Raw genomic sequence first — 23,485 nt, forward strand, 5'->3', positions numbered from 1 at the left:
ACCGTAGAACCCACTGGAAGTCCATACTGCACCATTATTAAAGAAATTAGATAAGGGCAAGCAAATACAATAGCTATAAAGAGTAAAGTTTCGTTTGTTTTCCATGCAGTCAGATATAGATTTTATACTTCTATAGCATTACCCAGACACATATGCCTCTACTACATTCATTACTTACTTATATTATATATATACATATATGATATAAGTAAATAGTCAATGTAGTCGAAAAGATTGTCGAATTGTTAATGAGATATATCTAAACTTTCCATTGGGGATTTAAAAATTAATAATAAAGATGTTTATTTACCAAGCAAGAAAAGAGCAATATAAATATAAAAGTCTCTTATTATCTTAGTACTACAATACAAAAATCCAGATTTTTATACTTAAAACTTAATATATATTCAAGCGATAAACAAAAATAGAAAGTAATAAATGATATCAAAATAAATTTAAGTTATCCAACGAGATAGAATAAACTATTTATTAAAAAGTTAACTTTTTTTGTAGCATAGTTTGTGTTGTTTAAAATCCAACAACATAAGTGAAAAATGTCAACAAGAGACATAGCTAGCTTTTAATGACAAACAGTAAACAATTAAAGAGTGGTGTCATGTTGTTTTGAATTGTTTTGCGTAGAGACTTCCAATATTATGACATACCTGTGTGTAAATGATTTGCAATCCAGATGTAATCATCTGAACAAGAAAGAGCAGATAGAGTGATATCACATCAATCTGGAGATGATGGTATTGCTCATCACTAAGCACAGGCTCACCAGTGGTAAGGTGGAACTTAACATGCAGGGCATGTGCAGCACTCTGTCTGGTCTTAAAGGCCTCCACTCTCGCTGATTGCTTTATCCAACATTCAAGTATTCCACGCATGCATTTTACTGTGCTCTGTCCTAATTCATGAGATTTTCCTCTGTCATCATCAATCCGTCTAGGAAATTAACACTTATCATATTATTACTTATTACAAAAATATTTCATATTACTTTCAAATTAATTGAGCTGTTAAATATAATTTTATTGTAAAAGTGAAATATTTAAAATATATAATTTGATTTTGTTTTTAGACTTGTCAGTTGGGGTTGGGGTCAGTTTCCTACCTATAGGCTTGATACAATCCCCAAACTGCAGCAGCACAATAAATACTATCCCTTACACTTCCAATATGTAGATCTGACGACAATACTGGGAACAACCCAGTTATAGGGCTCTGAAATCTCAATAATTGTCTTTTAACTGAAATGAAAAAAAAATTAAAGCTGATAAATTGTTTTATGGTACATACTACACTGTACACATATATACAGTTGCCAACAATATACTATAATACTGTACTCATAATATATATTATTTATTTCTAGCTTCACTTAGATTAAGAGATATTGACTAAATTAATAGTGATGAACAAATAATAATAAAAAGGATAAGATCAGAAATGAGATTATCCGGAAAAGAACCGGAGTCACCGACATAGCTTGCAAAATTAGCAGGCTGAAGTGGCAGTGGGCTGGTCACGTATGTCATAGGACCGATGGCCGTTGGAGCAGACGAGTCCTAGAGTGGAGACCGCGAATTGGCAAGCGCAGCGTAGGGCGCCCTCCAGCCAGGTGGACCGACGACCTTAAGAAGGTGGCGGGCACCAACTGGATGCGGAAGGCGGAGGACAGGGAGCTTTGGCGCACCTTGGGAGAGGCCTATGTTCAGCAGTGGACAACGATTGGCTGTTGATTGATTGATTGATTGATTGAACAAATAAAATATAGCACACCTATAGCATAGTATATGTCTAGTTGTCTAACTGTTTCTTCATAATTGGAAATCTTTAGAAATTGCTGTGCATTTATATCATCAATGCTTCCTTGGCGGATCATATCGGGGAAAGCCTAAAAACAAAAAAGTCTTAATAAGATACAATTACTTTATACATAAAATAAGTCACTTTTATGTAACAGTAGATTGAAATATATTTATAGGATTTGTTTTTTGCAAAAATGAAAGTAAATGCTGGTAAAAACGATTAATTTTGAAAGGTCTAAGGTCTCTCAAAGTCACTGTTAAGAAGTAATAATATCGTATTTAGAATTACCAATACTTATTTTGTAGAAATATGAAGAAAATATTATTACTGGTGCATTTTGTCTTAACAAGTTATAAATTATAATATATTCATTCCTCCACAAGATATATTTTATAGAAATTAAAAACCACAAGCTTAACACATAATTTAGATGTATTTAAAATACTATTACTGTAATAACTACAAATATAAATAGTCAGTTTAACAAATTGTTTAGAGGTTATATTCAAGGTCAAATAAATAATAACAATAAACCAAATGTCATTTGCCAGCAGTGCTGCCAGGTGCCTATGAATAATGCTTCCCTTATCACACAAATACTATCAAATTTCCCAGAAATAGTGATATATTGAAGAAAATAAAATAAAGTTTTAACATTACTTTTAAGGTTTTTTTTGAATAACTGAAAACCACAATTTTTATAAATTGTAATTAGGAAATATTTTTTTTTTATTTTATATTGCACACATTTACCCATCTTCATAAGATATTTCTAAGATAAAAGGTAACATAATAACATTCGTGGCGTTATAACGAAATAATGAGTTTAAAATCGATTTTTTTGCAATGACCGTCATCATATAAATAAATATTACCCCAGATATTCTCCCCAAAATTTTCAAGAAATAAAGCTATAATCGGGATATTTTGGTCGAAGTTAACTTTTAAATCGGTTGAATAAAGGGTAAAAGACCTTTGAATCGTCGTATACATCAAAAACGTAGTGGTTGTATACTCTTTGATATCCATATTTATGACTTACTTGATATAAAATAATTTTTAATCAGCATTTTTTATTGGATAAAAAAAATATTTTTCCTTATTATACAACTAATTTCATTTAATAATTTATTTCATGCGGATGTCCCAATGCGTCGTGACCCATCACAATTATTGAAATATTAGAGTTATCTGTTCAATTAATATTGTTAATCTTGAATTGTCATGTTGGAAATTTTAGAATGTACTTCGAAGCTTGTTTACTTATATTATAACTGGATGTAAATAAAACATAAAATCATAGTAAAAAGAGTTTTTGTTTTACTGTTCATAAATTTCAAATTTATTAATGTAGCCTTATGTAGCTGTTTACAAAAACTACCTACTTCGTAAAATCATTCAAAACAAAGGTAAGATAATGTTTTTAAAACCTTATAAGATATACACCCTATAATATATTTAAATCGAACTCTTCGTTTTCCCATGGAAATCAACAGAAAATGAGTCATGAGGTTCATCAGGAGCAAGAGCTTGAAAATCCAAGTAGCAGAGATGCTCAGGTTTTTTAAATGTCCACTTTTTTATCAAAAACACTAACCCCACGTGAATGGATTTTGCACATTTTTTAAGCATGATTACATTATTACTTAGTTGTTTGGAAGTGTTTTTTACAAAGACATTTTTGTTGACAATGAATTTTTTAACAAACATTCACAAGGAGTCTAATTAAATTTGTCCATTTTGACTAACATCTGGTTTTAATGTTTTTATTTTGTGGATGAAAAAACTGAATAGGAGCAGTCTTAATAATTACCTATTTCAGACTAAAATATTGCATCATATTAGTGTCTACTTATTATTTTCACAAAAGTGCTAAACCTTTTAATATATGATGTTGTCTTTTAACATTTAAATTTTTATAATTACGGGGATTGAGGTTGTTGCCTGGTTGTGTTTTATTATTTAAAATAATCCTGTCTTTATATATAATTTTAACAATGTTATTTTTTTTTTCATTGTTAAATTTTACTATTGCAGATTGACTTATTTAATTTAATTGGAGGAAGCTGGCCACCAGCTCCAAGGGAACCTGAGCATCCAGAGTATGGATCAGTACCACTCAGTCCTAGACGCAATATGCAACGAACAAATCATCCTGAACGGGTCAAATCTGTAAATATAATTAACCATATAACACCAGAAAGGCGTAGAAATAGACCTACTACATCTTCAAATATACAGATTACCGAAGATTACTCTCAGAATACAAAGATGGTCTATGAAAATAAAAAAAATGAAACTGGTCTCTTGGTTGGTATGTATTTCGGAAACCTTTAATTAATGTAAATTATGTCTGTAATTATCTAGATCTGGACTTTTTAAATCTAATGTAACTTTATGTTGAATTGGTAATAATTACAAAACTACACTTCTTTTTTACATTCATATGTAAATAAATTTTATTGCATTAAATTTATATGATAAAATAGGAGTAACTACTGAGTTTCTTGTCTATTCTTCTGGACAATGATGATTTAAAAGTACTTGTAAAGGCCTGTTATAAAAAAAGTACATCCATTTTAAGTTTGAAAAAAAAAAAACTATCAACTTTAGTTATAATTTTTTTTTAATTTAATTTTTCCATGGTCTAAAATTTAGTAACATTCGGTTTTTATTTTACAAAACTTCTAATGAAATAAATATTAATTTAGGACTTAAAATCTCCAATTAACAGAAAATATTCTACTTTGTGTACTTAAATTACTGATAAATGACTGACTGTCATATGAAGCACAGCCTAAGCCGCTAGGTATAACACGATGAAATTTTAAACAGAATTTTTTTTTATATTTTTTGCTTTTATTTAGTGTTTAAAATTTGGAGGGCTTCTAAGGAGTGTTTCCAATTGTAATCCCATTGGGTAAACAGCTAGTTGATATTATTAAAAATGATAATAATCATTCTTATTCAGGTAAGCTAAAGTATAAGGATTACATCAAATTATTTGAAAGACTGAAACAGTTTAATGTACAATACTTATTTTATAGAACATTAATAAAAACAGTGGAATAAAATAATTACTACCATTCTATAATCACAAACCAAAACTTACCATTGTTCCTTCCATATGCATAGCTCTATATAAGAACATAAATACGCAAAAATAATAACTAATACTAAATTTAAACTATTACATATTACATTTTAAAGGAACAAATACAAAAACAATATCTCCAACTAGAGCACAGACTGCGTACGTTTTGCGTTCTATTTTAGCTTTCCTATTTTCTAATTATAGTCATACGGTCGCTGTTCGAAATCGGCCGCGGTAATGTAGTGTACGTCGAAATGTCTCAATCATATTATTTACGAGAGTTACCTATCGAGGAAATACCTCTCTGTGTACTTCAATATGAACATGGTATGTGGTGGAAACGAAAATAAACAATTGAAGTTCATTGTATGACAAAACTCGTCTATAATATTAACATTTTTCATAGACGTCTCCAGCGGAGATGGTCCTGAGGAGTTGTATGATTCTCCGTCCTTGGGATCGCCTCGAGCGATAACATCAAACACGAAACCTTCGTGCCAGTCTCCTGAGCACCTGCAAGATGATATCGGGGTCGGATCGCTCGTAGAAGTCGCGACTGACGTCGATCAAAATTACTACGGCGTCGTTAGGTGGATTGGTCTTATCGAAGGTGAGTCTGTACATTTTTAAAAGTATGTTTTTAGTTGAATAACAAATAACGAAAAAGGTACACATTAACATAATACAGTATTTTCCAAATCAAATGTCTTTTAGTTTGTATTGTCATCGGCACCAAGTGTGTACAAAATTACAGCTCAATCGGTTGGGTGGCAGTGTTACACACAATCCTTAATAAGATTTGCTCCACACACCACACACAAAGTAAAGCTGATGAAATAATCCATCTTGCCACGCAATTATAGTAGAGGCGTGTAAAATATTTTAAAAACACTTGAACGCTTTTAACTATTGGTGTATATATATATATTTTTGATTTGTATATTTTGTTACCTTTTTTTGTAATTGTATTTGGAAATGGCGTGTTCTCCTGTAATTGGTTGTGCATAGTTTTAAGTTAATGTAAAGCGTGTTTTGGATGTATGTTATGCACAACTGTTGGTGATCCAAATAAATAAAAAAATATGTATGTAACCAATTAAAATGTCTTATATTACTGAGTGTATTGATGAATAGAAATACTACGATAGTGTGAGAATATTGGAAAGTTTAGTAAATTTTCTGCAACTAATGAACTCGACTAAAACGATAGGTTCAGACTTGTTTAGCTGGTGAACCAGTAAGCAGTGACGTGTCGTGGGATATGCTAGACGCCTGATTAAAATATAACAATATGCATTGACTCGACTAAATTACTTACTAATTTATTTGACTACATTTTTGGTGTTCGGACAAGTTTAATTACTTATTTACTCCCTACTCGACTAACATACTAGCCTAGTCCAAACTAGGCTTTAGGGCGATGTCTGCCTTACAGAAGAAGGATATTGCTGATGAGAACTTCTCTGTCATCTCTATCGGTCATGATTCATGGTGATTATCACATAACCATAAAGAGAAGTCTCTATCAGGCTGCCGCCAGGGCCATAGCTTTGGAGTCAACATGTGACGCACTCTAATAGATGTTGTATAATCCAAACACTAATTACAAACCAAAAGTGTTCTTCAAATTTCAACTTCAAAAGGTGCTACACCTAGGAATAATGTTTGTAATCGTATAACATGTAACGTGCCGTCCGCTTCGCTTCAGACATAGCGACGGCGGGCGTGGAGCTGGAGCAGAGCGTGTGCGGGCTGGGCGACGGCAGCCACAAGGGCACGCGCCTGTTCTCGTGCGGCGCGAGCCGCGCGCTGTTCGTGCCGCTGCCGCTGTGCCGCCGCGACGCGCGCTTCCGGGACACGCCGCCGCCCGAGCCGCTGCGCGACGAGCGCTACGACCAGGTGAACGCTACACTGAAACATCGTAGTGTACACTGTGCCACACACTCGTTATTCGACGGGACGGCAATTAGACACGACCGGAGAGAGATCTTCCGAAGGATCAGCGGCTAACTTCTCAACTACGAACCCGGTACTTTTTTTTTTTTTTTTATAGGAAAGGAAGGCGGACGAGCATATGGGCCACCTGATGGTAAGTGGTCACCAACGCTCTTAGACATTGGCATTGTAAGAAATGTCAACCATCGCTTACATATCCAATGCGCCACCAACCTTGGGAACTAAGATTTTATGTCCCTTGTGCCTGTAATTACACTGGCTCACTCACCCTTCAAACCGGAACACAACAATATCAAGTATTGCTGTTTTGCGGTAGAATATCTGATGAGTGGGTGGTACCTACCCAGACGAGCTTGCACAAAGCCCTACCACCAGTACTTCAAGATTTGCAGCCGTATAAGCTACATGGTCTATTTTATCAAAGAGGAAATTGAATAATTAAAATATTCATGGATTATGTTTTGTTTCAAATAATTTATTTTCTTGTAGCCGGATTGTCCCGTGGTCACCGGTGTGGTTCCACCATTAAATTCGCTCGGTGAACTTGCGGGAAAGAATCGAGGAATACAGGGACACCACAACTCGTGCTACCTCGACGCCACGCTCTTCGCCATGTTCACGTTTACCAGCGTGTTCGACGCGCTGCTGTACCGGCCGCCGGAGCCCGAGGTAATGCATTCCACATACTGACTCATATATGCCTACTTTCAGAAACAAAATATATTACGATAAAAGATGTATTACACCACACCAGCAAAGAATATATTGTATCAATCCATTAATGTCAATTCTAAAAAGATATTGTATATCATTCACCATAATGTATTAGCTTATAAAAGTATGTCGCGTCGCGCAGGACTCGCCGCACTACTCGGAGGTGCAGCGCGTGCTGCGCGAGGAGGTGGTGAACCCGCTGCGGCGCCACGGGTACGTGCGCGCCGACCGCGTCATGAAGCTGCGCACGCTGCTCGAGCGCCTGTCCGACGTGCCCGGCCTCACCTCCGAGGAGAAGGTGCCCTCGACCTGTCTATGGCATCATCTACACGTGCCATTGTAAATTATATCGATGACAAAGGAGAGGAAAATTAACCTAGAGTATTGTATGAAGAGCATAGAATTTTTATAAACGAGTCTAAAACACGCGTAACGAATTCGACCGAGCATTATTCTAATTTCTTTTGTTGTTCTTTTCATGTTCATATATATATATGAATCTTCGTTTTCTAATCGAACGAATAAAAATAATTATTGTTAACTCTTTTTAATCGACTTTTTCAAACGACGGCGTGTCACTAATAAACCTCTCCTGACGTCACGGTATTTATAGTTTGCATAATTTTCTTATGGTTTTATTGAGCCAACATGGCACCTAAATCTTTATTTTAAACCGTTCATTAGGCGTCAGTTATATATCAATTCAATAAAGATTTTAGGAAACTTTCATTTAACAAGTCGACCTTCGTGGTATGAGAATATAATATATTTGTTCTAGGATCCAGAAGAATTTCTGAACGGATTGGTTGCACAGTTACTAAGAGCAGAGCCATTTCTTAAATTATCCTCCGGTCAAGAAGCGTACTGTTACCAGCTTTTCGTCGAAAAAGACGAACACATAACATTACCGAGCGTGCAACAGTTATTGGAACAATCTTTTGCCACGTCCGGAGTGAAACTCAGCGAAGTAAGATGATTTTTAAATTATATTTACTTATAAACAATGAATTTTACCTTGCGTTGAATAATACTTTTGAGTAAGAACTATGGTCTATTCTAATCGAAGGAGTAAAAAAAATTTTAGATTCACTCAATTACTTATAAAATTAACTTTACTACAAATTTTACTTTCTAAGTTCCGATAAGAACTCTCCCTCATTGAAAATGTCATTTTTGTCAAGTAGTACTAAAAGTAAATTCTGATAGCCTTTTTTTTTTAACGCTGGAAAAATGCCTTACGCGTTTCCCCCACGGGAACAGTGGGGGGTATGTGGGTCTCGCCGGTGCCCAAGGCGCCGAGTGCGCCCCGAACATCGGATTACCCACTAAAAAACCAGCGGTACCCTTTCCGTCTTAACGAGGAGCGCCACGGGATCTCTTTCGCATGCTACCGTGGCGAAGTTCTGGTAGCCTTCTTCAACTGTAGCAAAATAATCATATAATTTGACAGAAAAGATTTGCTAACAAATGGGTTTTAATTACGACTTATTAGTAATTTTGAATATTTTCATATTATTTCCATTTCAGGTCCCAGCTGCATTTATTATTCAAATGCCTCGGTTTGGTAAACAATACAAGTTGTATCAGCGAGTTCAGCCATCTCCATTGTTGGACGTCACTGATCTTATAGAAGGATGTAAGTTGTTAGGATTTTTTTTCTACAATTAAAAACTTAGGTTTCTAAAGTAAGGTCAAGGTTTGTAACATGAATTTGTAGGTTGTTATCATTTTACAGTTCAATAGTTTTATTAAGTAGAACTCAAGGTAAATTTTATTTTGAAAAGTTACATGTAATTTGATATATTTTATATATATAACTTCTAATGAATTGATCATAAAGTGGGAGCCGAGTTTTCTTGTGTTTTGTTGAGTTCTTATTATCGGTGCTCGCAGTGCCGCGGCAGTGCGCAGTGTGTGGCTCGCTGGCGCGCTGGGAGTGCGGCGCGTGCGCGGCGGGCGGCGCGCTGGACGCGGGCGCGCTGTGCGCCGCGTGCCTGCGCCTCGCGCACGCCGCGCGCCCCGACCACAAGGTGTGTACACGTGACGACATCACCGACACCACGCGCGGCGGGCGGCGCGCTGTGCGCCGCGTGCCTGCGCCTCGCGCACGCCGCGCGCCCCGACCACAAGGTGTGTACACGTGACGACATCACCGACACCACGCGCGGCGGGCGGCGCGCTGTGCGCCGCGTGCCTGCGCCTCGCGCACGCCGCGCGCCCCGACCACAAGGTGTGTACACGTGACGACATCACCGACACCACGCGCGGCGGGCGGCGCGCTGTGCGCCGCGTGCCTGCGCCTCGCGCACGCCGCGCGCCCCGACCACAAGGTGTGTACACGTGACGACATCACCGACACCACGCGCGGCGGGCGGCGCGCTGTGCGCCGCGTGCCTGCGCCTCGCGCACGCCGCGCGCCCCGACCACAAGGTGTGTACACGTGACGACATCACCGACACCACGCGCGGCGGGCGGCGCGCTGTGCGCCGCGTGCCTGCGCCTCGCGCACGCCGCGCGCCCCGACCACAAGGTGTGTACACGTGACGACATCACCGACACCACGCGCGGCGGGCGGCGCGCTGTGCGCCGCGTGCCTGCGCCTCGCGCACGCCGCGCGCCCCGACCACAAGGTGTGTACACGTGACGACATCACCGACACCACGCGCGGCGGGCGGCGCGCTGTGCGCCGCGTGCCTGCGCCTCGCGCACGCCGCGCGCCCCGACCACAAGGTGTGTACACGTGACGACATCACCGACACCACGCGCGGCGGGCGGCGCGCTGTGCGCCGCGTGCCTGCGCCTCGCGCACGCCGCGCGCCCCGACCACAAGGTGTGTACACGTGACGACATCACCGACACCACGCGCGGCGGGCGGCGCGCTGTGCGCCGCGTGCCTGCGCCTCGCGCACGCCGCGCGCCCCGACCACAAGGTGTGTACACGTGACGACATCACCGACACCACGCGCGGCGGGCGGCGCGCTGTGCGCCGCGTGCCTGCGCCTCGCGCACGCCGCGCGCCCCGACCACAAGGTGTGTACACGTGACGACATCACCGACACCACGCGCGGCGGGCGGCGCGCTGTGCGCCGCGTGCCTGCGCCTCGCGCACGCCGCGCGCCCCGACCACAAGGTGTGTACACGTGACGACATCACCGACACCACGCGCGGCGGGCGGCGCGCTGTGCGCCGCGTGCCTGCGCCTCGCGCACGCCGCGCGCCCCGACCACAAGGTGTGTACACGTGACGACATCACCGACACCACGCGCGGCGGGCGGCGCGCTGTGCGCCGCGTGCCTGCGCCTCGCGCACGCCGCGCGCCCCGACCACAAGGTGTGTACACGTGACGACATCACCGACACCACGCGCGGCGGGCGGCGCGCTGTGCGCCGCGTGCCTGCGCCTCGCGCACGCCGCGCGCCCCGACCACAAGGTGTGTACACGTGACGACATCACCGACACCACGCGCGGCGGGCGGCGCGCTGTGCGCCGCGTGCCTGCGCCTCGCGCACGCCGCGCGCCCCGACCACAAGGTGTGTACACGTGACGACATCACCGACACCACGCGCGGCGGGCGGCGCGCTGTGCGCCGCGTGCCTGCGCCTCGCGCACGCCGCGCGCCCCGACCACAAGGTGTGTACACGTGACGACATCACCGACACCACGCGCGGCGGGCGGCGCGCTGTGCGCCGCGTGCCTGCGCCTCGCGCACGCCGCGCGCCCCGACCACAAGGTGTGTACACGTGACGACATCACCGACACCACGCGCGGCGGGCGGCGCGCTGGACGCGGGCGCGCTGTGCTCCGCGTGCCTGCGCCTCGCGCACGCCGCGCGCCCCGACCACAAGGTGTGTACACGTGACGACATCACCGACACCACGCGCGGCTGGCGGCGCGCTGTGCGCCGCGTGCCTGCGCCTCGCGCACGCCGCGCGCCCCGACCACAAGGTGTGTACACGTGACGACATCACCGACACCACGCGCGGCGGGCGGCGCGCTGTGCGCCGCGTGCCTGCGCCTCGCGCACGCCGCGCGCCCCGACCACAAGGTGTGTACACGTGACGACATCACCGACACCACGCGCGGCGGGCGGCGCGCTGTGCGCCGCGTGCCTGCGCCTCGCGCACGCCGCGCGCCCCGACCACAAGGTGTGTACACGTGACGACATCACCGACACCACGCGCGGCGGGCGGCGCGCTGTGCGCCGCGTGCCTGCGCCTCGCGCACGCCGCGCGCCCCGACCACAAGGTGTGTACACGTGACGACATCACCGACACCACGCGCGGCGGGCGGCGCGCTGTGCGCCGCGTGCCTGCGCCTCGCGCACGCCGCGCGCCCCGACCACAAGGTGTGTACACGTGACGACATCACCGACACCACGCGCGGCGGGCGGCGCGCTGTGCGCCGCGTGCCTGCGCCTCGCGCACGCCGCGCGCCCCGACCACAAGGTGTGTACACGTGACGACATCACCGACACCACGCGCGGCGGGCGGCGCGCTGTGCGCCGCGTGCCTGCGCCTCGCGCACGCCGCGCGCCCCGACCACAAGGTGTGTACACGTGACGACATCACCGACACCACGCGCGGCGGGCGGCGCGCTGTGCGCCGCGTGCCTGCGCCTCGCGCACGCCGCGCGCCCCGACCACAAGGTGTGTACACGTGACGACATCACCGACACCACGCGCGGCGGGCGGCGCGCTGTGCGCCGCGTGCCTGCGCCTCGCGCACGCCGCGCGCCCCGACCACAAGGTGTGTACACGTGACGACATCACCGACACCACGCGCGGCGGGCGGCGCGCTGTGCGCCGCGTGCCTGCGCCTCGCGCACGCCGCGCGCCCCGACCACAAGGTGTGTACACGTGACGACATCACCGACACCACGCGCGGCGGGCGGCGCGCTGGACGCGGGCGCGCTGTGCTCCGCGTGCCTGCGCCTCGCGCACGCCGCGCGCCCCGACCACAAGGTGTGTACACGTGACGACATCACCGACACCACGCGCGGCGGGCGGCGCGCTGTGCGCCGCGTGCCTGCGCCTCGCGCACGCCGCGCGCCCCGACCACAAGGTGTGTACACGTGACGACATCACCGACACCACGCGCGGCGGGCGGCGCGCTGTGCGCCGCGTGCCTGCGCCTCGCGCACGCCGCGCGCCCCGACCACAAGGTGTGTACACGTGACGACATCACCGACACCACGCGCGGCGGGCGGCGCGCTGTGCGCCGCGTGCCTGCGCCTCGCGCACGCCGCGCGCCCCGACCACAAGGTGTGTACACGTGACGACATCACCGACACCACGCGCGGCGGGCGGCGCGCTGTGCGCCGCGTGCCTGCGCCTCGCGCACGCCGCGCGCCCCGACCACAAGGTGTGTACACGTGACGACATCACCGACACCACGCGCGGCGGGCGGCGCGCTGTGCGCCGCGTGCCTGCGCCTCGCGCACGCCGCGCGCCCCGACCACAAGGTGTGTACACGTGACGACATCACCGACACCACGCGCGGCGGGCGGCGCGCTGTGCGCCGCGTGCCTGCGCCTCGCGCACGCCGCGCGCCCCGACCACAAGGTGTGTACACGTGACGACATCACCGACACCACGCGCGGCGGGCGGCGCGCTGTGCGCCGCGTGCCTGCGCCTCGCGCACGCCGCGCGCCCCGACCACAAGGTGTGTACACGTGACGACATCACCGACACCACGCGCGGCGGGCGGCGCGCTGTGCGCCGCGTGCCTGCGCCTCGCGCACGCCGCGCGCCCCGACCACAAGGTGTGTACACGTGACGACATCACCGACACCACGCGCGGCGGGCGGCGCGCTGTGCGCCGCGTGCCTGCGCCTCGCGCACGCCGCGCGCCCCGACCACAAGGTGTGTACACGTGACGACATCACCGACACCACGCGCGGCGGGCGGCGCGCTGTGCGCCGCGTGCCTGCGCCTCGCGCACGCCGCGCGCCCCGACCACAAGGTGTGTACACGTGACGACATCACCGACACCACGCGCGGCGGGCGGCGCGCTGGACGCGGGCGCGCTGTGCGCCGCGTGCCTGCGCCTCGCGCACGCCGCAATGTCCCACTGCTGGGCTAAGGCTTCCTCTCCCTTTTTTTTTTTTGAGGAGAAGGTTTGGAGCTTAAGTAACAAGTATGTAATAAGTATGTGAATTTATTTCGAGAGCTGAGACAGAGATAGAATGACAACTCAAATTAAAAATTGAATTGTACATAAGCTGTGTTATATAAATTTTAGTATCTGGCTGACTGAGCTTTGCTCCACTCTAATAATTATACCTTGTTTTGTAAAAAATCGCGTCTTTCTTTTATGCTCAGGCCACACCTTTATCTGTTTGCGAAGAGTATGTTAACATTCTCGAGACGTCACCTATTCCGCGCGTGTACATGGAGCTGTTCGCGGTACTATGTATAGAAACTAGCCACTACGTGGCATTCGTGAAGACGGGCGCCGGGCACGACGCGCCTTGGTGCTTCTTCGACTCAATGGCTGACAGGAAAGGTAAACCATGATATCGAAAATCATAATGGAATGTCGTCGTGCAGCTCAGGCACAGCGAGAGAGACTGACGTGAAGTGGTGTGGTCCCGCAGGCGAGCGCAACGGCTACAACATCCCGGAGATAGTGGAGATCTCGGAGCTGTGCGCGTGGCTGAGCGAGGAGGGGCGCGCGCTGCACGCCGCCGCGCCGCTCGACCGCCACCTGCCCGCGCCCGCCAAGCGCCTGCTGGCCGACGCCTACATGTGCTTCTACCGCAGCCCCGACCTCGCTATGTACCGGTAGTCCGATGGACTGTCCGCCCGTCACCTTCCACCGTCACTATATATACGGACTTGTCTAAATACTTGTTCTCGTCAGTTCCAAGAATTGTTCAATATTTAAAAAAATATGGTTGATTGGTTGGTTATTCTATATGTCATGTTAGAACATTTGATTATTGATCTATACAATTCATTTTCTATAAGGGGAGTGTGCAATCCTGTCCCTGCCTGGCTATGCTTACTAAGTACCATGTGTCTGAAGTTTTGGTACTTCCACTAGTTATAATGTATTAATTTACATATGCATTAGAGAGTATTGAATATTTTAGTTATAGCAATTGAGGCTTTGTGCTTATTGTAAGTAAAAAAACCACTTAGGTTTTGATGAGTTATTAATACAGTAATGTATCATGCGTTAAAAAACTATGCACTCTAGTCCATTGACAATACTGACCATACCTTTTTTCTATTGTGATATTCATTAAATATAAAATCATATAAATATAACCATTCCAAAATAAAATACACATTTATCAAAATTAATTTATTATTTATTAAACTTAAATCATAATTTTATTGTGTTTATACAATAGTATAATTGAAATTATAAACAAGGTTTATAAAAAATAATTATAATAATTAATAATAAATTAAAAAATTTGTTTTATTTTAAAATATTTCAATGAGCCTAAGTAAAGATTGTTCGTTATATCAGACGCACATAATATAATGCAATAATATTTGGTAAGTTATTAATTATTTAAATGGTAATAGATAAATGCAACATTTAATTATATGTGAACTTTAGTCATATTTTAACAAAAATTAACAAATATGATAATATTTTGAAAAATTAATTGATGAGTATCAAATTAATGGAGATTTCAATGTTCACATACTATTTTTTAGTGATAATAATTATCACAATTCTTCATGGTTGACTTTCACACTGGCATCACATTGGCATTCAAATTTCGTTTGCGGTATATGTATCATATCTTTTCCCACTTTTACTTCACCTTCAATTCTTTTACTCCATTCCTTAAATTGTAAAATACAGTTGATATCAATAAACAATGCCACATATGGAATAAAGTAGCAATTAATATTGTCAAAATATTCATTTCAATATCAGTAAAGTCAGTATTATTTTTATAAAACAAATATTCTTACTAAGAAGAGAACAACATGATAGCATATTATATGCTGTGGCAGTAAATGGTTATTTGCAAAATTTTGGGCATTTTTAGCAATTTTATGTGCCTTTTCATCATTTTCTCTAGCCCAATTAATTTTATTTGGTAAATCAGAAAGATCTCTTGCTATTGGAACAAAATGCTCGAAAGGTTTTAATTTGCTGTAAAAGTGTTCATAGTATGGTGAATCTTGCTTCAGTACTAGGGCACCTCCAGATAAAAGGTATGGTAATCTGTAAGCGGCAACTGTCCCATCAACATTTATTTGGTATTTGTACTGAAAAATTAAAATACTATAATGAGTCCTTAACAAAAATACTTAATATTCAATATAATTATTATACATACATCAAAAAATTTAAAAAAAGATATATGGGGTTGCTTCGGTCCATATTCTGCTTCTTTTTCGCGGAAAAAGAAGAAATTAGTTAGGGACGCATTTAATAAATCTGGATGAGCCCGCGCGATATCAATGAGTTTTAATCTCTCAGCGCGGGAGTCCCGCCCTCGCCAAAATGCTCGACTTTCTCGGTCCGCCCACTTATGTTCCACATTACCTTGAACTGATAAAGTATCTAATGTGACCCTGTAATATTATTAAAGTAAATATTACAAAATACATTTAATAAATATAGTATTATTCTGTCCATTTATAAGAAACAAGACTCACATTTATATTTATATATGTAGTACATAATGCAGTATGCAAGAAGGACGAGTATTTGGAAAAGTATGACTTATGTATCACAGATTTTTATTTTTAAATAGCACAGTTGTTTGATAAATGGGCAACCAGATGGTAAGTGGACACCACCCATACACACGGATTTTATAGAATATTTTCTTATTCTTATTCTGACTTACCTGCCCATGTTCTCTAAAGCTGATTCAGTAATATCATAAGTAGGCATCACAATGTCCAATGTTTCATTGCTACCACACCATGAAAATATAGGAAGTGGTTCACTGCCCTTGTGCACTAGTGGCCAGTCACCGAGATTTATTACTAATTCCATATCAGGTAACACAACTTTTCTTGTTAATGAAAGCAAAATGTTATCAGCGAACATGTTAAATCCAACATGTTTTCCATAACAATCTCTATATATTTCATTATTTTTTAAAACATAATGACAAAAACTTGTACTTTCAGGTTTATGGTAATTTTCGATAATTTTGTGCACTTCATTCTTCATTATTACTTTTTCAAATGGTCTTAGATCTTGTTCAATTTGATCATAGGATGAAGGACATTGATATTGTTTTAGCCATTGGTTCACATCGCCTTCAGGACAGACACATTGGTCTGGTTGTATTGGACCTGCAAGTTAAGTATTCTATTGAACTAATAACCTTGATGCACACTCCATGTCAAAAGTGTATAAGTTGTATTTAAAATATCTTATAATTATTGACAGTGTACCTTCAAATTTAAAAGGAGATTCATGAATGTGCTTGTTTTTATAATAAATGCTAATTGATAATTCAGTACAAGTCTCATATACTTTATACCGTACTATAAAAGTTCCATCTTTTCGATCCAACGTATTTGCCCAAACACGGCAATGGTTATTTTTCAGAGACTTTCCACTTATTTCCACAGCAAAGTTAGCCGTTAAATCTCTTGAATATCTAAAAGAAGTGACGGGTTTTAAAAAATCGTTCTATTTATTGTTATCTAAAATTAACAAATTTTTATTTATCTTACGAGTCTTCAATAGATGTAAAGTTAACCACGAAATATCTTGCCGGCATAACTATATTTTTAGGTTGTAAACCAGGGCCATATATTTGTATTTTATACCCAAAATTTGCACTCAAATAATTCAATAAAAATAAAACAACAAATATTTTATATTTCGCTAGCATATTGCTACAATTACCAAAGAAATTTAAAAGGAAAGTATAGTTTTCAAAAACAGGTTACTTTTCAACACAAATATTTACATTCAAAAAAAGTGACAACTGAATTTGACAGTAGAAATTTATAAGTTATTAAACAGTGCTTGTAAATGTAACCGTAATTGTTTATAAATTCGGGTTGTGTTCATTTTTCATTTATAATTTAATTTTACTCAATCTTGTAATAATTGACAACATCTACGTTCTTGTGGCATCCGCGTTGCATTTAGTAATTTTTGAAACAAAAAAAATAATTTCAAGTTTGAAAGAATAACTTTGTAAAATACATTCTTAGGTAACAGCCTGTAAAAGAACCACTGCTAATGTGGCTAAGGCCTGCACTCTAATAAGCTGGTCCAATCCAGTTTTGTAAATAAACATTTTGTATCTTTTGTGGATTTTGTACCCATAAAAATCTCATTGCGGGAAAGATCTTTATAGTTGTCGCCAACATATATATAAATAATTCGTTTAAATACGTAATAACAGTTTTGGTGGAATGAGGTTTTAAAAGGAAAACACTCCCCCAATTAACCTGAAGGGGAATAATCTAAGCTGTGTAACAAAATTTAAAAACTAAGGTCATTATATCACAGACGACCTCAAAGATCCTAAGAACTATCCTAAGGAAATAATCCTTAGGATAGTTCCAACACTAGATCCATTAGATTGTTCCAACACTATCCTATAAGCCGAGATGGCCCAGTGGTAAGAACGCGTGAATCTTAACCGATGATTGTGGGTTCAAGCCCGGGCAAGCACCACTGAATTTTCATGTGCTTAATTTGTGATTATAATTCATCTCGTGCTTTACGGTGAAGGAAAACATTGTGAGGAAACCTGCATGTGTCCAATTTCACTGAAATTCTGCCACATGTGTATAACACCAACCCGCATTGGAGCAGCGTGGTGGAATAAGCTCCAAACCTTCTCCTCAAAAAGAGGAGCGGAGGCCTTTAGCCCAGCAGTGGGACATTCACAGGCTGTTACGGTTACGGTAACACTGTCCTAAGGAAATAATCCTTAGGATAGTGTTGGAAATGCAAATGATATGAACGGCTATATGATGAGGCGGATGATTCAGAAGTCTGTGTAATACTCTGGTTCATATGCCTCATACATGATCAATTTAATTTTTTAATTTTATTTTATTTTAATATATATATATGTATTACTTGCTCTTTTTTATGTCATTAATTAGCTCATTATTAATTCTTATATATTTTAATATTATTTTTGTAATTATGATTGTGTGTGATTGTAATTCTAATTATTAATGTATGTTATGTAATGCTATGTTTAATTGTTATTTACCAAAAGTATGAGCCTTGATACCTGAAGAATGAAGATATTATTATTATTATAAAAGACTTATCTCCAGAGCCGATATATTAAGCAACTGTCTATTCCAATTATTATTATTTATAATAATTATATGTCAAATTGACTTCTGTCAATCTGATCACGACGGATTACGATGAATACATTTATTTTTAGGCGTTTATAAAAACGTATGCCTTTACTAGTGATTTTCTTAATTAAATACATACAATATGACCACTTCTAATATGAAATTACTATGCACCGTGTTAGGCAAGATGAGGTTGGTAGTTATTGGAAATCTAACTTCGTAATAACCTCTATTTATTTACTTCAAAGAAATACTTCTTAAATACTTCAATTAAAAATTACGTACATAAAAGAAATATTAGAAATAATTTATTTAATAGATATATATAGTAAGGCATTCATAATTACTTACATTAAATTTTTTTTTTTCGAACATTTCATAATGTAGTATAAATTGCTTGATAAAATTAAGTTGCTTGATTTTGCTATTCAATTTGCATCTCAGGTTTCAGTGTTGTGTTCAGAATTTAATTAACATAAAAAAGACAAAAAATTGTACTTATTTATTACTTTTTTTCAGAATTGATAATATAACAACAAGATCACATTTCTCACAACCGAGATTCCGACCTCCGTATTGGTATTTACCTAAAGAAAGAGTTGTACGTAATAATCTGTTGTCTACTCTTTTAAGTTTATCACATTATTATATCATTTTAATTAATATTATATTCCCTACAGATGAGTGATGAATTGCTAACACAAGAAAACAAAGACTTTCTCGAGGAAGTAAAGCAAGATAAATTAAAACTCCAATCAGCCTTAGAATCCCCACTAGCTAAAGAAGAACCTCAGGAATTAGTTCAGTGGAATCCATTTACACGTCGAGTTGGTCTTATAGCACGGAAAATAGGAAATTATCCTCTGTGGTCGAAGGATGGTAAAAAATTTCAAACCACATTATTACAGGTACAGTTCTTCAACTTAATTTTATTTTATTTTAAATAGTTTCAATCTACCTTAATATTCCATACAAATTTATCTGCCTGTAATCCCTAAATTTTAGTACTTTTTTAATTCTCAGAATATATTTCCTCAACTAAAATGTAGTTTTTTAAACAAAATTACTAATAAACAATTCATAATGTGTAGTTACTTGAAAATTTGCTTTTATGCCAGCTAAAACTAACTATGTATACATATATGTCTAAGAATTTTAGTAAATAACTATATCTAAAGTAAAGTAGAAAACAATTTTATACATTGCAATTCATTCAGTTCATTATTTGACAGATTGTAGACAATCACATTATAAAATACATTCCTCCAGAAGAATTTAAGCCAATGAAAACATCTAAAGTTGTTTGGAAGGAAAAACAGAAATTGGGTTGTCTCTTAGTTGGTTCAGAAACAATTGACCCTAGCACAGTTACCAAAGAATATTGTGGACTTTTTAACAGTGTAGGAATGTTGCCCAAGAGACACTTATGCAGATTTATGGTCTCACCACATGCAGCACTTCCAACTGGGACACCATTGTTCGCAACTCACTTTAGAGTCGGTGATCATGTAGACATCAGAGCTAAAACGTTAGTATGTTTCCTGGTTTAGGAAAGTAATAATATATAAATGCAAATATAAGATACTTTTTTAAAATTGTAGTATAGATCGTGGATTTCAAGGAGTAATGAAACGTTGGGGTTTTAAAGGAATGCCAGCATCTCATGGTGTGACAAAAACTCACCGACGGCCAGGAAATATTGGAGCTGGAGGTGAAAAAGCTCGAGTTTGGCCCGGTACAAAAATGCCAGGTCATATGGGAAACAGGTTTGTATTGTTTCTTTAAATCTGATATTTAATTGATTACTTTTTTTGGGCATATTTTAGATAACATTGAAATTCAAACTAATTTTAATTATTTTTAGGTGGAGAACATTACGTGGTGTAAAAATTCTACGTATTAATACAAAGCACAATATTCTTTGGATGCTAGGTGTAGGTATACCAGGGGAAACAGGAGCAATGTGTTACTTGTTTGATACAGTATTACCATTAAAAAAATTAAAAACTCCCCCTCCCTTTCCCACGCACCCTCCTGTTGAAGACCTTCCTATAGAATATCATGATGAATCAATACATCTCTTTGATGAGCCCACAATAACCTTTGAAGAGTCTTAGTAAATAGATAAGATATAGAGAATCATAGAACAAACCAATAAACAAGAAGTCATCTCTACTCAACTCTGTTTGGATTTAATTATAAATAATGTGCTGAATTATTTTCAACAAAGCACAGCAAACAATGCCTCTTTAAAGTGTATTTAATTTGACACAACACAAACTTCAAATAAAAGTTTCAATAATACTTCAAATCCTTTAATATTTATCTATAGTTTATTTTATATATAATCAACCTTCCAGATACTTATTTTCCAATAGATGACAGTGTTTTGTAACTATTTTAGTAATAGTAATAAATAATGATAACAAATAAATTGTATTTTCAGTGACATTTATTTTTACCTATTTATACAATTAAAAAGACTACTTAAATCCATTAACTTATTCCTAGAATGGCATTCTTTTTAAAAGAAAAAATGCCAAAACTTTAATACTATAAAAACAAATTAATTGTAACTATACTATTATTACTTAATCTTTAGATTATTCTCTAAACTATCTTAAAATTCATATTAAATTAATTTATTGATGATGATATAATAAGCTTAGTCTGTAAGATTTAATTTACTCCGAAAGAAGATCAAGCGATTTTGTAGGACTAATTTTTTAGCTTTTAACTTAATCATTTTATTTAAATTGAGTCGAAAACTATTGCTGATTAGGAGGCTGAAATCCATAACCAGGATATGGTTGTGGAGCTCCAGGGGGCGGCGCGCCAGGTGCAGGAGCGCGAGCATAGGGATAAGGAGAAGGTGGGTACTGAGCTGGAGGATAACCTTGTTGATAAGCATGAGGAGGATAAGCTCCACCTCCTGGGGGATAATTTTGAGGGTTTTGAGGATATGACGATTGTGGAGGAGGAGCTGTAGATACTGAGGGAGCTGGACTTCCAGGTTGAGAAGAAGGATTAGAATAAGGTGGTTGTGTTGCTGGTGGATACGGGGAGGGTTGACCAGTTGGTGGATATTGTTGCCCTGGGGGACCAGTTTGTGGTGGAGCACCTGATGCTACTGTTGATGGAGGGACATTATTTCCATGAGAACTAGAATTGTAAGTCGGCGATTGAGCCGATGGTGAACCATATCCCGTGCTTGTTGGATTTTGTGATGTGTATCCACTAGGAGGAGGTTGTGGGGAGCGATTAGGTTGTGAAATAGGAGTTGAGCTATATGCAGAAGTTGGAGTAGTATTTGGAAAAGGTTGAGATTGATATGGCTGAGGTTGGGATGTAGTTGAATTATAAGAACTAACACCAACATTTGGATAATTTGCACCAGATTGAGGAGGTGCATAACCTGAATTTCCTGTGTATGCCGGTTGACTTGAACCACGTACAGGATATGGTGAGCCTGCTGCAGCTGGACTACCTGGTGGAGGAGCATACGGTTGCTGACTAGCTGATTGGGGATATCCAGGACCTGGATGTGTTGATGGAGGATAATTATTGGGAGAAGTGGTAATGGGTGGGCCATAAGTTGAATTTGGAGGATAGCCCTGTGGTTGTTGCGTAGGGTTAGGAGGTCCATATCCCTGCCCTGGTGGTCCGTAACTAGCTTGAGGTGGGTAGACACCTGGAGCCCCTTGATACTGTCCTTGATACTGATTTTGCAGGTATGGTCTCTGACCATATGATTGAGTTGGTCTAGTTGGTGTAGATGAAATCCCAGATGGTGGCCTGTATGGTTGTTGAGGTGATCCTGGGACATCAGCTCCACTAGTAGGTGGGTTTAGTGGACCTTGTTGCACATTACCAGCAGCTAATTGATGTGGTGGCTGAAAATTTGTAAACAAATATTAAAAGTCTAAGCATTACTGTCATAAAATGCATACAATTGGAATTATGGCTGCAAACTAGAATGCTTTAGAAAAATAAGTCGTACAGAGCATTAAAAACTATTCGTCACAAAAAAGAAATTAAACAGCATAACTATTTTTTTAATAAATATGAAATCTATGAAAAACTTAACATATTAATTAGTATTATATTTATTTATAGCGAGATTCGTGGTTCCAATAATAATATAATTTACTTTCAATTTCTATTTACCGGTAGAAGAGCTTGAATATTCTGATTGGCATCTGCCACAGTTGCTAAATAAACCAAATTCCTATGTAAAACTTGCTGATATTGGTGGCATTCCATTAGCTGGCCTTTAGCTTGATATTCTTGAATTGTTTGTATTAAATGTGCATTTTCATCCAACATTTTTTGGATTTGTGCTGGGCTTAATTGAGGTCGGTTACCTCGAGGTGCAAAAGCAACAGACATTTTCACTCTTCGAGATATAAATTACAACACACTAGTATCAAATTGTTTTATCGCTTTGATATAAGTTAACCTTTACATAATATATTTCTTATTTTTTTTTAATAATGTAAATACAGTAGGTTGAAAGCGTCAGCAGAGCGAGGGAAAGTAAGAGTAAGCTAGCTTAGCTAGCCAAACTAGGGATGAACGATATATCGGTCCTAAAATATTGAACCTATAATATCGATATAAAAAAAATCGAGTCA

At 41.4% G+C, this 23,485-nt stretch overlaps 5 protein-coding genes across 10 annotated transcripts in view; 2 read left to right on the plus strand and 3 right to left on the minus strand.

The window, feature by feature from the left end:
- The window catches only part of LOC126781080 (probable phosphorylase b kinase regulatory subunit beta), a 16,622-nt gene extending 11,554 nt beyond the window's left edge, over positions 1-5,068 (minus strand). For 3 of the 4 annotated variants that reach the window (XM_050505886.1, XM_050505884.1, XM_050505885.1), the window contains exons 1-4: positions 4,928-5,068; positions 1,786-1,900; positions 1,118-1,253; positions 666-948 (exon numbers count right to left, since the gene is read on the minus strand). In XM_050505886.1, coding sequence (XP_050361843.1) covers positions 666-948; positions 1,118-1,253; positions 1,786-1,900; positions 4,928-4,966 — 573 coding nt within the window. In that variant the 5' untranslated portion in view covers positions 4,967-5,068. Of the gene's footprint in view, positions 1-665; positions 949-1,117; positions 1,254-1,785; positions 1,901-2,103; positions 2,295-4,927 lie in introns of those variants that run through there. The other variant, XM_050505887.1, reaches the window with a different exon arrangement.
- On the plus strand, positions 3,035-14,924 carry LOC126781081 (ubiquitin carboxyl-terminal hydrolase CYLD). Of its 3 annotated transcripts, XM_050505888.1 has the most exons (12): positions 3,035-3,224; positions 3,312-3,374; positions 3,853-4,129; positions 5,316-5,519; positions 6,618-6,808; positions 7,355-7,534; positions 7,722-7,877; positions 8,358-8,546; positions 9,107-9,215; positions 9,473-9,609; positions 13,899-14,082; positions 14,174-14,924. In XM_050505888.1, exons 2-12 carry the CDS (start codon positions 3,315-3,317, stop codon positions 14,362-14,364), a joined length of 1,878 nt encoding a protein of 625 aa, XP_050361845.1. In that variant the 5' UTR covers positions 3,035-3,224; positions 3,312-3,314; the 3' UTR covers positions 14,365-14,924. The 3 variants fall into 3 exon arrangements, with proteins under 3 accessions (XP_050361845.1, XP_050361846.1, XP_050361847.1); XM_050505889.1 differs by lacking the exon at positions 3,312-3,374; XM_050505890.1 differs by lacking the exons at positions 3,035-3,224; positions 3,312-3,374; positions 3,853-4,129 and adding an exon at positions 5,050-5,236.
- A 137-nt stretch (positions 14,925-15,061) lies between these two features.
- On the minus strand, positions 15,062-17,483 carry LOC126781082 (protein O-glucosyltransferase 2-like). The gene is made up of 6 exons (XM_050505891.1): positions 17,247-17,483; positions 16,962-17,170; positions 16,403-16,859; positions 15,887-16,124; positions 15,516-15,815; positions 15,062-15,383 (listed from the first exon to the last, which is right to left on the minus strand). The coding sequence occupies exons 1-6, from the start codon at positions 17,405-17,407 to the stop codon at positions 15,264-15,266; spliced, it is 1,485 nt and encodes a 494-aa protein (XP_050361848.1). The 5' UTR covers positions 17,408-17,483; the 3' UTR covers positions 15,062-15,263.
- Positions 17,484-18,897: 1,414 nt separating this feature from the next.
- LOC126781275 (39S ribosomal protein L3, mitochondrial) lies at positions 18,898-20,976 on the plus strand. Its single transcript, XM_050506168.1, has 6 exons — positions 18,898-19,043; positions 19,371-19,452; positions 19,532-19,759; positions 20,084-20,379; positions 20,453-20,617; positions 20,716-20,976. Exons 1-6 carry the CDS (start codon positions 18,994-18,996, stop codon positions 20,966-20,968), a joined length of 1,074 nt encoding a protein of 357 aa, XP_050362125.1. The 5' UTR covers positions 18,898-18,993; the 3' UTR covers positions 20,969-20,976.
- Positions 20,977-21,249: 273 nt separating this feature from the next.
- On the minus strand, positions 21,250-23,398 carry LOC126781274 (uncharacterized). Its single transcript, XM_050506167.1, has 2 exons — positions 23,019-23,398; positions 21,250-22,744 (listed from the first exon to the last, which is right to left on the minus strand). The coding sequence occupies exons 1-2, from the start codon at positions 23,238-23,240 to the stop codon at positions 21,620-21,622; spliced, it is 1,347 nt and encodes a 448-aa protein (XP_050362124.1). The 5' UTR covers positions 23,241-23,398; the 3' UTR covers positions 21,250-21,619.
- Between the last annotated feature and the right edge of the window lie 87 nt (positions 23,399-23,485).

This window comes from Nymphalis io, chromosome 3, assembly GCF_905147045.1.
Source record: "Nymphalis io chromosome 3, ilAglIoxx1.1, whole genome shotgun sequence".
Classification (NCBI taxonomy): Eukaryota; Metazoa; Arthropoda; class Insecta; order Lepidoptera; family Nymphalidae; genus Nymphalis; species Nymphalis io.